Genomic DNA, 16,214 nt, shown 5'->3' with positions numbered 1-16,214 from the left:
TTATGCACACCTGATATAGGGTGTTGATGTCATTAGACCACACCCCTTCTCATTACAGAGATGCACATCACCTAATATGCTTAATTGGTAGTAGGCTCTGCAACAATGCTTAGGTACATGTCAAAGTAACATGCACATGGCAGGACGGCAGGGCCCGAGGTGTCCCTACAGAACATTGCCAAGAGCGTCACAATGCCTCCACCAGCATCGTGTGCCAGGTTTTCCGGAGGTAAGCGACAGACACATAAACACATAACCCTGACCATCCATGTGATGCAAAAGAAAGCATGATCCATCAGACCAAGCCAACTTCTGCCATTGCTCCGTGGTCCAGTTCTAATGCTCACGTTGTCACTGTTGCCACTTTCAGCTTTCCAACAGCTTGTCTGTTGTATCCAACCACACAGGTCAGCCTTGGATCCCCATGTGCACCAAATGAATCTTGTGACCCAATATTGTTGAAACTGTTCAGCCAACATTGATTCACTTATGTTAACTAATTGTGGTAAAGCTAAATCATTCACCACTGCATGTCAAAATGTAAATGTAGCTTTATGCTGAAGGTGACAAACTTTCAATAGGTGTGTTTCTCTTTTACCCACAGACTATTGAGTTTGGTGTGTTTGACTGCACATTAACCTCCTCTGCTGCACCACCCTGGCTGTAATGCCACTGGTCATTGGCAACCCCACAGGGTGCTATGATTGGACAATGAAGCAAATCATCCAAAGAGACCCAGAGGGGGAAAAAAATAAAAATAAATAACACTTTGTACTGCAAGAGAGGATCCTAAATTCCACCTATGTCAACTATATTTTCCAAAACCGCGTTTTAAAACTGTACGAACTGTACAGTTCCAGATACACACACAGTATGAATCAGCCTGCAGATGCTGCAGCAGTGCTCTGCAGGCTGATAAATGATGAGCAGTCTTCAGGGCTGTGTGTTTTTTTCTGGCTGACAGCAGCAAAGTGAAACACACCAGCAGAGTTTATCACATTTTACACCCCATTGACTACTTCACAACCCTGCAATGTTTCATGTCTATTGGTGTGTGTAGGAGGAGTGTGTAAATGCCCCGTTTTTGTCTCATGATTGCAGCACAGAACAACAACACTTGGGTGAATTCTACTGCAAAGCAAGCCCCCCTCAAAAAGAAAAGCAACTGAGGTGCGACAGACGAAGGAAGATAAAGTAATCGGGAAAGAATGGAGAGGAAAGATAAATGGAGAGAAAAGCAGTCATTTCACTGTGAAAGCTAACCCAGAAGACATCAGTGAGCTTGGGGCAAGAAAATAGAAGAATCAGAATTAGAAAAAGAGGTGATAAACTTCAATAATAAAAAGCTCAAGCACTCAACATAAAAATTGCTTTACATTTGCTATAATTTTACATTTTACTTGTGTGTTTCTAAATAAACAAGCATGGATCGTAAAACTGAAACAAAAACAAAGGAGATGTTTGCAATTAAGTAAATTCAATCCAGGGACAGAGTTATTTTCCCCAAAACCTCAAACATAATGACAATCCAGATTTTATGGTTTCATCCAAAGTTCCCGGACAAGTGAAATGACAGCTCTCTACTACAACCTGGCAATAAAAACCCTCTACTGGTGCCAAAGTTATACTCAGGAATCTGTCAAGGCCTTCAGATTTAAAGAGAATGGAGAGCCACGTCAGACAAGTTGGCAAGAAGAGGTTTCTCTGGCAGAGAAATGAGATGGACGCTCGCCATAATGCACACACGCTCAGCAGAAGACAACATGTCACAGCCTAACGCACGCTGGTCATTTCCACTGAAAAGGTTGGCCATTAGTCAACTGTCAGCCAGATGCTTCAACTGTGGAATTCATTTCTACACTTCACGCATTTCACAACACTCAAGTACATAATAACTGTGTTAAGAACACCACTTCCACTGCATTTCATGCTTACAAAGACACTTCAAATTTAAATTTCTTTTCAGTGCCCACTACCACAAACTGATTCGAACAATAAGAGCCTGATTAATGTATAATAATTATTATTATAATAAAGTATGAACCAAAGGAAAATCCTGAGCACTGGAATAACATTATTGCTTTAACCAGTTTTGTAACGTGTGATTATCCACTTATTAAAAGTGATTGAATTTTACCCTATACCAAGTTCTACCAAATACTAGCCAAGAAAAAAAATGACGTTTGTGGCTAACACACAGTCAAAGTCAGTTTGCAGATCCCTCAACAACAACAACAACAACAACAACAACAACAACAACAACAACAACAACAAAAAGGCTATGAAAATCTCCAAATGCTTTCTTCATCTTGTCATCCAAAGCCCTACCTGAAAAACCACCAACCTGTCAAGCTGTACCAGTTTCTACTGCCTAATTCAGTGACACCGAATTATTGAATTTGATAACTACAAAACATTTTATCACTATTCAGACATTCATGAGACACTTTATGCTGCTGCATCAAGGAAGTGAAGAAAAAGTTATAAGTAGAGCATTTTGTGCCCTAGGGGTCAAACAGCAAGCAATGGATGTTAACCAGCTATATAATGTGTCGCAATCAGCCCAGTGGCTGATATAAAGTTAATAGGGAATTTATGCACACACCCATCACTTCTGCTCAAAAATTGTCAACATTAACCAGAAAAAAAAAAAACAAAGATTTCTGTCAAATAAAGGTATCTCATGATCAGCAATGCCTTGACTGTCTATTCATGCTTGCATAGTCATCTCCACCAAATGCCCACTGAAAGCCAGAAAAACAAAGAATCTATAAAGTGCTTTCTATGATAAATTCTTCTGCTGCTTGGATCTGCAGCAGGACCCCTTGTCTCCCCAAAGCAGATGGGAAAATCCACTTGTCTCTGTGTTTACCTGATAAGAGTGTCTGTGTGTGTTCAAAATGTCTAAATTCCTATAAAAGTGTGGACGTATGCCTTCAGGGTATGTGTGCAGTCTTTGATTGATATGAAGCTTCTTCCTCAGAACTGAACATTCCCTGTTATGTCACGTGGGTGTGAGGGAAGAAGTGATGATTAGCCATGCTTGCATGAGCAAGACAGACCAACCATGTAATCAATAATGTCTCTGTGCTGATTGCAGTGTGCAACTCCCACGTCTTCTGTGTGGGTCTGCAAGACCTACAGTACTCATTCAGGTAATACTTCGTATATTTAGGGTCTGAAATAACACAAACTGGCTGATTAAAAGCTTAAATTTACAGCCAATATGATACCAAGTTTTCTGATAGAAAAGCTGTTAATCTCAGTGGTTTAGAAAAGCACACAGAGGGGCAAATTAATGTCACACTCAATTAATGTGAGATTAACTGTGAGAAAGTGAGAGAGACTGTACAACCTATAATATAGTATAAGGCAAATAATGATCTAACCCACCCAGGTCACATCACCTGATCAGTGAGTGTGTGAAAGTCTCCATGCTACTCTATGTTGTCACCAGGAGATTACCAAAATTATAGATTATCAGCCATCAGAGAATTGTCCCAAGCACATATAAGCCTCCAAAAGGCCACAAAACATCTACATTCATAAATATTCACAGACAAAAGCACACAAAAAAAAACATGTTAAAAAACATTCTCTAAAAGAATTATAAGTTACAAACTTCCTGCCACTTATTACGCATCATAATTACCTGCTTTGAATGAAAAGCAAGTGATACTAATGTAAATATTTCATCTAAAGACAGAACAGTCTTGCTGCAAGACTGAATGGTGTCTCATTTCCCTGGCAAAGAAAAACAGTGTATTCATTAAATTTTAAATGGTTCGTCAGCATTGATCCTGCAGTCTGAAACGGCTGTGTGAGTGATGTTCTAACTTCCTGAGCTGCAGAAATCAATCAGATAGAGCAACAAGGGCACAGATAAAGGCTTGAAATCACTTTAAAAAAATATAACAACAGGAAAGAAAACTCCATCAATCACATTTCTGCTTACATTAGCAGCAAACTTTCCCACACAGGAAATGATCCAAAAGTGTAAAATGATTGATGTGGTTGGGTTTAACAGGTAGAACGCTTTTTCACAGGCTGTATCACCAATTCAACTGACAAAAGCGGACGACAAATTCGGGCTGTGTAATATATTGATGCTTTAGAACTTACCAACATGATTTCAGAAGACATTTAGAATTTATATCCCTTTCTCAATGTACCTAAAAAGCTCACTTTCCATATTCTCCTTCAGCAAGAAAGGAGACAACACCTGTCCAACAATCAGGAATAACTCACTTAAGGCATTTGTGTACCAAATACTACATGTAAGAGTCGACAGTTTGCAAATCTGCAGGATTTGGGAGCCACAGTAAGAAAGAAGGTACCCCAACTCTCACAAAAAAAATCTGTCTTTCACAGAAAACAGATATTTCTCTTCTCTGCATTTTAACATGTTACTCTGGATGCAAACTAATATGCTAAAAAACCAAAGTCAGACAATAAACTTTATAAAAATTCAAGGCAGCAATACTTGAACTCCTCCCATGTTATGAAAGGTTGAATTACTGTTTCTGTCAATGTAGTCTGGTGAAGCATTATGGCTTTACTTCCTTCCCCCATCTGATGGTGGGTAAACCAGTAAAAATAATAAAATGTTCAGTGTGCAAATAAACAGATTATATCTTTACACAGCTAAAGCTGTTTTAAGCCGACTGTGACCTCACCTGCTGCCTTTGTAGAGGGAAAAAAAGCAGACATGTCAGCATGACTAGTTGAGTGGATGATAAAAACACATCACAAGAGAATCAATATCCTCAGATGCCCTAAACTCTTACACAATTCTCAAAATATGAAAACATAATAATACATGAAATTAGTGAATAAGACACTAAAATTTAAGCATATGAGTTGATTTAAGTTTATACTGTTTTTCCAACCTATTTAAGAAGAATTTTACTGCAAGATCTGGGTAGCAGAGACTGAACTCCACAAACTAATCTGACCTTAAGTACATTTCAACCACATTTAAATGATATTATGACTATTAATTCTTTCAAATGGATCCTATATACACACATACAATTTTTAAATGGAACTCCATTACATTACACTTAGTTTTGATTCATTTCTTTGTGCTGCCTAACTTTTAGTTTTCTTTTTCCGACCTGTTTAACTGGGGTTTTAGCACCTCAGTATCAATCAGTGTTAGGACTGGGTGATATGGCCTAAAATCCATATCACGTTATAATTTGAAGCATGTGCGGTAACGATATATATCACGATATATATTCTTTTCTTCTGTATAACGTATTCTACACACTATAAGGCACACTTAAAATCCTTTAATTTTCTCAAAGAAAACAAAGAGAGAATTCAGCATTAATGAATCAATGGTACGGAAGTGGAGGAAGCGCAGTTTTTGGCTTTCCCCATATTCCAAAAGTGCTTCGTCTCTTTGCTATTACTGTCGCCCGGCATAATTTGCAGATGATATTGTTTGCAGCCGCTGCAATGCTTTCGACCAAATCAGTGTGAATAAAAACAGCAACAAAAATGGTAGCTGAATAGGCAGACCCCACCCTCATCAACTTTTGATGCAAACCTAGTCATTTTGTTCTACAAGCAGGCCTGAAATATGACAGAAACCGCACAGTTCAGAAAAGACAGTCAAATGTTACACCTAAGCTTTCAAGGGCAACTAATAAATTATTCACGGGGACCATCCCTATATCACACGTCCACATTCTTCCTATTTGCTTTTTGGTTCATATCACTGGTATTTACTGATATTTTAATAAACAAAAAATGTGGTTTATGCCTGAGGAAATTAAACTCCACTCAAAGAGAAACAGAAATTTAAAAATAAATAAATCAGACAATAGAAGTACACTCATTTACATAAAAACTTGGCACAATGAAAAATGTGTACAAACTTTCAGTTAAAACATGTATTCTTTATAAAATTTGAAGATTATTCAAGCTCAACCAAAGATCATGTGACAAGAAGCAGCAAGCAGCCTGAGGCAAAGGAGTTCGACATGAAGGAAAACACGTCCTTGAAGTGACTATTTGAAGTCCAGTTATCAAGATTGTAGAGATTACTCTACTGAGCCTTTGAATATTTGAAATGCTTTTATATTTCACACTAAGCACAAATCACCCACACGTGTACATACAGGCACATGCAGGAGTACTGACACAAAGTAAGCATTCAGCCTTTTTCTTCCTGTTATTGATTACGAAAATTAAAAAGAACTATGGGCTTTTTTTTGGTTCAGTTGGTTTTTGGCTTTGTTTTTTTTAAGACGTTATGAACCATTTGAGCTCTGGGGGCTGCTTCTAATATGATTGAAACACCCCACTACAGCCCTGAAGTGACTGCTCACCTGATACATTTAAAATAGTTTTTCTGGCCACAAGAATGACTGATACTCTAATTTGACAAAAACTGGTGCATCTGACACACAATGTTTCATATGCCTATATACAAATACAAGAAAGAAACTGGTTGAAAACTGTTTAAGCAGTTTGGTTACAGATTGTGTCTACAATTGTGACTGCTGTAACACAGGAATTTGGGTTCAACTTATCTTCACAGCTTTGAGCAAAATGCAAAAGCACTTGATCTCTAAGGATCAATAAATCACTGCAGTGCTGATTACCTATAGATAAGAACTGTATTATATAACAACAAATGGCTCTGTATACACATTTCTGGCATATCATAAGATGAAAGCACATCTCAAGACTGCAAAACAAAGTGTACTACTGACACTGAGCTGAGCCCACCCACCCTTTGCTCTGGGAAGAGAGGTACATTTTTGTCATTCCTTTCTCCAACACGTTAACATCTGTCCCAGGTCGAAGCTCTGTGGGGCTGTGTTAGTCACGCCTACGGCACGCTACTTGAGAATCTGTGTCTGCAGGCTACATCTTTACCTTACAAGCCCAAGCTTTTCCCTCGTTACAGGGCACACAGCTGCAGGCATAACTGTAGCACGTATCTACCTATCTCTCCACTTCATCTCCACATCTAAAAGCACAGCTCGTCCGCCTCTTTCATAGATTCAAATATTTCTGGCATACAACCACAAGATGAGCCACTAAACTAAAACTAAACAATATTAACCGATTAAAAACACTGCATGTATGTTACTATTGCAGAGTATGTAAGTGTGCAGATCATTTTTGTCATATTTCTAACAGCGTTCACATCTGACTAAAAGAAGCAGGGATGAGATTCGTGTCACTTAAGGGTATGTATGGATGTCTTAGTATGGTTTTAAAGCCAGGAGGGCAAGGACCTGCCTGCAAAACAGTCTAATTATTAATTCAATAACCAGCATTCTTGCTGTGGTGATGCCAGTATGATTACACACAAGTGAAAATGTACATATCTATAAACAAAAAACAAGTCCTATAAGCCAAGACTTGTGAAATACATGCCTCAAAAGGCACCCTTTAAAACCTGACACACAACAGAAAGTATTACTTCTGGTTAAATTATTCTTCATGTAATGACTGATCTATTAAGAACATTGATGGTACATAGAACGAGATGTCTATTACCTTTACATGTAAATTTATAAATTTACACTACCAATTAATATCATTTTAAATCTTTACTGTTCAAACATTATTTTCACTCCTGTGCAGTAAAGCTGGCAACTTCACAAAAGGAAAAGCAGTGCATTTAATTTTAAGAAACTCTGTAATTAATGACTTCACTTTGGCATCTGTTAATGGCAAAAGCACCTCATCATCCTAAAAAGCAAAAAAGGCACAAAGGGCTGAAACTCAAATGGTGTAGATCACAGCTTGGCATTTAAAACAGCGGTCCCCAACCCCCGGGCCTCGGACCCGTTCAGGTCCGTGAGTCATTTGGTACCGGGCCGCAAGAGTTGAGGCTCAGGTGTGAAAAGTATGGTTTTCAGGGTTTTTTAATCGGTTTTCAGCGTTATTTTGTTATCGTTTTGATTGTTAACTCTGTTTTCCTGGGTCTTTTCATGTGTGTTATGAATAAATCTTCTTTTTTTTCGGTATGGGTACTAGTTTTATTTTGTTGTATTTATCCGCGACGCATTAAAGGCTGGTCCGTGGTGCAAAAAAGGTTGGGGACCGCTGATTTAAAACACCTAATACTGGAGTCCAGAGTAAATCTCAACTTATCCTGTTTCTCTCTCAAATGGGAGTAAACACTTGATTTCTGCTACTTTTTAAACCTTTATCAGAGTACGATAATCTGCTACTTAATAACGCCTCTGACAAGCAGCTACATGTTTTATCAATCGCTGTGGAAATCATGTACATCACTGTTCTCTGCATGTCTGCAGACTTTCCTAGCTATTTGCTTGGTTTTCTACTTGGGCTGGTTCCCTCTCATCTCTGTACATACATGTGTAAAAACCATAATCAAGAGTTTAAGTCACTTTTAAACTGTCACTTTTAAAGGCTGCAGTCTCCTGTTGATCAATGTGACTTCATGTAAACTTAATCTGACACACAACCTTTAAAAGGTTGTGTGTCTGGAGTTCATCAACTTACACTGTTCTTGAGTTGTATTTATGTGACTGTTTACATTAACCATTAGATTTTTCCTGTGAATGAGACTTAACTGGTTATATTAATAATTTGTATATATGGTGAGTTTGGAGGTCAAGCTGAGATTCCCAAAAGCATCCCTAGAGCTGCTAGTGGTTTGCTCAAGAATATCAACAGAGGAGTGAGCGGAGGAAGAGAAGGGGAGTGAAGCCAGCACATCTGGTTGAAGTGAAATCTCTCTACTGCACCAAATCCACATCGATACACAAGAAAAAAAGAAACATTTTAAAAGCCAGCCGGGCTCCTCCCTGCATACAGACATGCCTGTACACCAAGGAGACTGTGAGTGTATGTGTGTGTGAATTATGGCCACCAGGAACAAGCTCGACATTCCAAAACACACACACACACACACACACACACACACACACACAGAGAGAGAGCGAGAGAGCGAGAGAGTTTTCACTAGGCTTCAATGACAGCAATGTGGTCGCTAAAAACTCACCATTTCTTAGTACATTCCACCATTAGTTCCTGATAGGAAGCCACGAACTGGAATTTAGACGCATGCTTCCCCACACGTTGCAGTCTCTTCCACACCGAGGCCATGTTTCTTTGGGACGCGGGGTAGTTTCTGCGTGCCTATCCCGTCCTGGACTTCCTTCTTTGGGCTTCCCTTCGCACGACTTCACGCTTGTGTTTATCTGAGCATATCCAACCCGCATAGACACATAGTTAATGTTTTACCGGAAGCACTTTAAAAAATAATAACAAGAACGACACTAAAAAGAAGAAGAAGATGATGAGGACCGTCTTTAAAAACTGGCGGATAAATCCAAACGTAAGGAGGTGAAATCTCTGCAGCAGGAGACTAGGCTTGATTTGTAGAAACGCATGATGCTAAGGAGAAAAGCACTCCACAATTTCGAAAGGCGTGATGAGTAATCCACTGGGTATAAATATCATTTTTCCATCTGCTGACCTTCCTGCAAAAGAAAGGAGGGGAAAAGACACAGTCGGTAGAGAAACACAGAAAAGCCCGGAGTATCTTTGACTATGTCACAAACCCACTAAACGTTATAGAGATGCAATTTACGTAAAGCAGCTGCTCCGTTATCACTGGCTTAAGCTCTGCAGATGTTACAACAAGACAGTTTATCTGCAGAGCACTTTGTTCATGTATAAGAATGCAGCAGCACTTAATGCTGCCAACACGACGTGTCGGGGGGGGGGGGCTATTTGCTAGCATGTTTGATAATAAAATTTGAATTTCTGCAATGAAATAATGAAAGAGAAGCACTGACATCACACTAAAACAAGCTCTTTCAACCACACAGTTAACAAAAGCTGCAACAACATGCACCACCTGAAAATGAGACCCCACTAAAACACGTTTTAAACACGGACAAATTAGTGGAATTCCTCGGGAATCCAGGGAGTAGTCTGCGCCGCTGTCCGCCGCTAACCGGGGTGATTCAGCTTCCAGGCTAACGACTTTACATGTGAAACTCCTGAGGCTGTGTGACACTCACCTTACTGCAGCACCCAGCACATAATGTGTTATCAGCAGAGATGGCGAACTGTCTTAAAAAGAGAACCAAGAAAACAGACGAGTGAGTGTAGCCTGCTTGCTGGCTAATTGCCGCTTTCTCTATGCTGCAGCAACACCAGTCATACAGCTAGCTAGCCCTGCTAATGACTATGGCTAGTCACCACAACACGGCACGAGCGGAAACCGTTGCCTGGCACTCTGCTCCTCAGGTAAGCGCAACCCCCGGAACTCAAAAACCAGCGTTTATTCACAGCTGTCCCGCAGCTAAACTGAAGCAAAGTGAACCGATCCCTGGCAGCAGGGATCCTCTCAGTTAAGTAGTCCGATAGTTACTGATACTTTGACTGATCTGTTTATCTGAAAAGTGCATAAAGTTAGGCGAGGTCCTAAAAGATTTCCGTTAGAGGAAGCTGCATTTTCAGGATAACTGAAAGGACAAGGATAACTCTTCAATGAGTCTATTAATCAATCATTATTACAAGCCAAGGAGACTAAATTATAATAGGAATAAATAAACATATTATTATTATTATTATTATTATTATTATTATTATTATTATTATTATTATTATTATTATTATATAAAAAGTTCACTTGGCTGTAAGTCTTTTTTAGTGCAAAAGCTGATCTGATCCCCCACCTCCCCCACAAGTATCCCTTACAATATGAGCATTTAAAAAGATTAAAACTAATAGTGCGTAAAATTCAAACTAAACATTTTGATTGATTTTGGACATGTAAAAGAAAAAGAAAACACAAATAAGTAACAAAAGAGCATTGTAAACAGATAAACAAGAAAAGGGATACTGAACTGCCATCAACAACATTATGACCGGTCAGTTTACATACTGGAAAAGGAGTAGGACGAAGAGTAAACTTATGTAATCCTGCCTCTAAACTGTATGGACTGAAAATAAATTGAAATTCAAAACAAATAAGTTTAAAAGATAAGAAAATTACAGACAAATAAAATCAAAACAAGACAAAAATATAGAATAAGGGTTAAAAAAAATACAGTTATACCGACAATATTTCTTCAGTAATATTTTAATGATATCATTATAAGCTATTCCTCAAACTTGCTTATCAAGTTTTTGCGCAAGGTGTGTTTTATTTTGAAGGTTGATGCCCCTACATCCTGTCTTGGTTCAGGCTGACTTCACTGATCCTCTCCTCTCCATCATTTGCTCTGCCGCTTGGATGACTGAAGGCTGGAGAAACGCCTCCAGACATCAGCCATTGGTGGCATTTTTGTGCCTGTTTACTCATTCATGAGGCATTTCTAGGTTGTTGTTGTTGCTGTTGTTATCGCCCCTGTTAAATCCTACATCCATCAAACACATCCCTTAATCCTTCATAGGACGGGTTTGCTGCTGCTGTCCCCAGACCTCCTCAAGTCACCATCAAGCATCTGGGAAGTCAAATATCTGCAGTTTGCAAAACGATGTGGCATTTAAATGCAGTATACAGTAACACATTTCTCCTTTTTAGTGGGTTTCAGCTATACACATAAAAATAGCTTTTTGCAAAATGGGGAAACAAGTATTTTGTCCCTGTATGTAATAAGTAACATTAAAAACATGTAGTCTACATATATGCATCTTTTGTCTGTATGTATTTTGGGGGGGCCTGTTCTCATTATGCAAAGTCATATATTTTACTGGATCATGATAATTAACATGATAATGTTGCAACAGGTTAGTATTTTATATGCTGCTGGGATTATTCTAGATTAGATTATTTCTAATCTGAAATATCCTGAACAAAAACTGGGAGCTGGTTCCACAGGACAGGAGCCTGATGGCTCTGCCTCCCATCTACTTTTCCAAACTCTAGCAACCACAAAAAAGCCTGCAGTCTGAGAGCAAAGTGCTCTATTGGAATATTATAGTACAATGAATTCTTTAAGTTATGTTATGATGTAGGACTTTTATTCAATGGGGGAGACAATATTAGTTGATAAATTACAGTTTTTGTATCTACAATATACAAGAAAACAGCAGAAACAGAAGTCAGCTTAAAAAATACATAAATAGGGTACAGCTACATTAAAACCACACTACTTTGTACTACATTGTACAAAAAAGATCCCATTAATGTTCTCATCCAACATCAGTGGTGGTGGGTAGCACCAGAGGGAGCAGTCGTATTTCCCCTCCCCTTGTGGACACATCCCTGCTTGAAAGCCTGGATCTACAGCAGAGCTTCACCCTCAGGTTTGTACTAATGAAGATGAGACCTCCATTTTCTGGAGGAGGAATTGTCTTTCACATGTTAAGAGGAAATAAAACACCCACTGCCCATCAGAAATCAGTAAACCTATACACACACACACACACACACACACACACACACACACACACGCACACCATTGCAAATGCTTCACACACCCCTGTTAACCACAGGCTTGTAAATGCAGAAAGAAGGAGGCCAGCACTGCTGAGGGAAATCCAATATGAGGCAGATGAAATAAATCTCAGAAAAGATATGGGTATAATAACAGGAAATTGATATCTTATCCTTTTAGATGTTGCTCCGGGTTATGAGACACATGTAGGATGGTGGTGCTCTTTATTTTTCTATTTTTCTCTCTGGAGCTGGTTGAGTAGTAAAAGTTTGACTCCATACGTAATAGATAAAAAGCTAGTGTAGCTGTATTTGTGTTAAACGGTTTGTTGATAAATATGCATCAAAGAGACAGTTGATTTTCTTACACTTAACCAACGAACCTAACTGCATGCCTGTGTTCAGTTTGTAGAAGGAAGCCAGATTACTCAGAGAGAACCCACGCTTACACAGGAAAACATGCAAACTCCACACAGAAAGGCACCAACAAGCTGGTCGCATTGAAACCAACAACTTCTTGCCGAGTGCTGATGATGCTGCAGTTTTTAGTGGACCTTCATTTTTCAGCTCGTAAAACCTGAAAAATAATTTTTCCTGTGACAACACGTTACTCAACCTCTAAATACCTGTTTATGATAATATGCAGGATTGTTTAAAACTCTGAGCACAACAACTGTTTTCTAATTTTGGAAATATAAGCCTCTCTGGATTAGGCTATGATGCAGTATGTTATAAAGTATCACAGTCCCAATGGTTTTCTTTAGTTTCCTGTTAATCCTATAGTTATTTTCTCTGTGTGCCTATCATGTTCTTTAGTGATATTCTGTGTATTTTCCTACTCACTTTACCTGAATTTGATGGAAAATGTCTTGCGGTCGAGGCAGAATGATGTGCAGAAAATCCGATTCTGTTTACTCTAGCCTCTTTAATAACATGACAGTGGATTAAGCCTGCTGTGCTGAAACGACAACGTCCTTCTTAAATCTTAAGCATCCAGTTTAAAACGTTTATTTATTAGCAACTGGGGAATTCAGTGTCTTAGCACAGGAGACAACTTGTGTCAGAAATAGAAGGAGGTTGATCCACGTTGCTGGTAAGTTCTGAAGCGTCTAATGTTTGAACTGAATTAGTCTAAAATGGGAGTGACTGGCCAGATTTTTCCAGGAGGCAAAAGACGATGGAGGGCAGACATGCAGCTGAATGATTTGGTGGGGACAGACCATCTCAGAATGAGCCTACAAGAATAAGAGCAAATAAATCAAACAGAGGGACAGGTGACATTAGCAGAGGCACAGTGATCATCAGAAAGCCCGCTTAGGACAACTAAAAGAGAACAAGCTTGAAGGAAGAAGGAAGCTTAAGTTGGCCCTTAAGTACTAGCTATATAACTACAAGTTTTTACAGTTAAAAAAAAGTAAAAAAAAATTTCCACGTAGACATTTTATCTATTGTAAAGGTGGTTTCTTAAAAAAATGTTTTTGTAATACAATCATAGTTCACAGTTCACCCGTGCGTTTAAAAATATCTGCAGGCTATGGCAGGAAATAGAAAACGCAACATTAACTGCTTTTTTTTTTTTTGTAAGACAGTGCGTCACTTTGAACTGTGGAATGATTTGATCTCTTTTCCTTTCATAAAGGATGGTTCAGTGGAGCCTCTGGTAAAGTAGGTCATAAAAGATGTACTGCACCTTTCCTTAGTGTTTGGAGGATTCAGCTACAGACCAGTAGATACCTTCAGGTCACTTCTCTCAGTAGAAAACAGACCCCTCATGTGTTTTGTTCTGTTTTTATGTCCTGCTTTACTTTACTTTTGCCTTTTCAGCTGTGGTTGATGTTTCTTGTCTTCTGTCTTCCTCCTTGTCGTTAGATAGTATATTATTAGTTTGTTTTCCTATTTTTGTTGTTCGTTTGGTGATCTTAAATTGAGCTTACCTTTTGCTTTTGCTGTAATCTTGACATAAAAGCCTTCGCGTCTTTTCCCATCATGATGCAAAACAGTATTTTGGCTCAGCTTTCATTCAGACAAGAATTTGCTAACTGAGAACAATGTGGGGTTTAGGGTCACAGTCGATTTGACAGCAGGGCGTCTGCTGATCCTGCTGCTCTGTGTCGCCTCTTTACATTTGACTCTGACAGATTACAGGGAGCCTCCCTGCATGTGCCAAGGAATGCTCTGATGTGACAAATGACCCGGTGCTAAACGACGCTTTGTGTGTCTGCCCGCATGTCAGCGAAGGCCTCATTTCATAAATAACACAGGGGACGGCAGGCCTGCTGAAAGAAAGGGACAGCAGTGAGAGACAGAGGCAAACACCCTTCTCCTAACTTCTTCCTGAAAGCAAAGAAATGCTAATTTGCTTCCCCTGTTGCCAAGTAAAAATTTTCATTTTGGATTTTATGCCATTTTAATCGCTTAATTGTTTTTGAAAAAATACTCAAAATTACACAGTGAACACTATTTCATTTTTTTAATGACTATAGCTTCTCTAATGCTGCACCACGGGTTCGTTTTATGTGCAAATATATTTTTCTCAGCCCAAAAAACACAAAGGGAAGGAGCGAGAGAGCAAAGCAGCATACCCCCAACTGAGATTTGCCCCATTTGGCCATAAATATAATCTGTTTATAGATTATAGCCAGAGGAAATTATGAAACCAAACTAAAGTGAGATATCAGCAGGAAGTCTGATCACTAAGTAATTAATTATAACCAGATTTATTGAAATTGAAAACTGTTGCTTGTGCGGTTATGCGACCCTTGATTTGTATGTTTGTTTTGCTCCTCATGCTTTGCCTCTCACCACAGCCTGTATCTCTGCAGCTCTGTCTTTGTAAGCCTTTTTCCCCACACATGGAGTCTAATCAGTAGTAGCAGAGCTTCTTTTGTTATTGTGGGCTCTGTGTTGATTGTGCCAACAGTGGTTCTTTCTTCAGTCAACTGTGCAGGAAGAGTGTAAGTTTCACACCTAACTTCTCTTTCTATTTCTCCATCACCCGTCCACCTACTCGCTCTGTTCCCCCTCTGTGGAGAGCCAACAAAAACACGTCCTCCAGGGTGTAAGTTGGCTCTCTGAGAGCAGAGTCTCTGACTTTCTGTGTTAGACCACTTGAAAAGACCTGTTAACAAAGCAGAGTCCTTTAGATACTAAGCCAAGTGAGTCTGAACCACTTCAGTGGAGCACAGATTGCCAAAAGTGTCACTGTTGACAGCTTAGTGGAGGAAGAAGAAAACAGAAGCTCGAGCCTTTGAGTTTTAGTAGTGTGTGAATGTTTTAACGGCGCCATTCAGGGTTGGGGGGCTTACAGGCATCTATTTATTTCACAGTAATGCACAGCTTCTTAGAGATGATTGGCTGATAAACAGCATTAAGAGTCTGTAGATGTTAAAAAGGCCATAAAGGAGTTAGTTCTCTAACCAGTATGGTAAAGCAAATAAACCAGATTTTATGTCATAAAGTGAAAGTACGAAAGGTGTGTGGTGTTCTTTAATTTTGGAGAAGTGAACTGGTGTCTGGTTAAACATTCTTCAGAAGCCAGCAGGGGGCGACTGCTCTGGTTGCAAAAAGAAGTCGGATTGTAGAAATCTCAAAAATGATGCAATTTTACACAATTTCTCACCTCGGCAAAGACTTTCTCTGTGAGTTTATGGTTTCAACTGGTCATTTGTAGTCTTAGTCTTACAGCATGGTGTTCCTTCTGTAGATTGCAGTCATCCATAAAGAGCCTATCGAGCTGGATATGTTTTACAGCGTGCAGTGTCTGGTTTGCTCGACATGTCTGTATTCTAAACACCATGACAGGGATGGCTAAAATATTGCACTT

General features: G+C 39.2%; 1 protein-coding gene across 3 annotated transcripts in view; it reads right to left on the bottom strand.

Annotated features, from left to right (window-relative positions):
* Positions 1–10,418, bottom strand: part of ehbp1 (EH domain binding protein 1) — a 157,243-nt gene extending 146,825 nt beyond the window's left edge. For 2 of the 3 annotated variants that reach the window (XM_013910985.1, XM_013910986.1), the window contains exons 1-2: positions 10,026–10,418; positions 8,999–9,479 (exon numbers count right to left, since the gene is read on the bottom strand). In XM_013910985.1, coding sequence (XP_013766439.1) covers positions 8,999–9,102 — 104 coding nt within the window. In that variant the 5' untranslated portion in view covers positions 9,103–9,479; positions 10,026–10,418. The remainder of the gene's footprint in view (positions 1–8,998; positions 9,480–10,025) is intronic. The other variant, XM_013910984.1, reaches the window with a different exon arrangement.
* Between the last annotated feature and the right edge of the window lie 5,796 nt (positions 10,419–16,214).

Source organism: Pundamilia nyererei, unplaced genomic scaffold (genome assembly GCF_000239375.1).
Source record: "Pundamilia nyererei isolate P.nyererei 1_Seehausen unplaced genomic scaffold, PunNye1.0 scaffold00054, whole genome shotgun sequence".
Taxonomy (NCBI): Eukaryota; Metazoa; Chordata; class Actinopteri; order Cichliformes; family Cichlidae; genus Pundamilia; species Pundamilia nyererei.
This window is presented reverse-complemented; position numbering and strand designations above follow the sequence as displayed.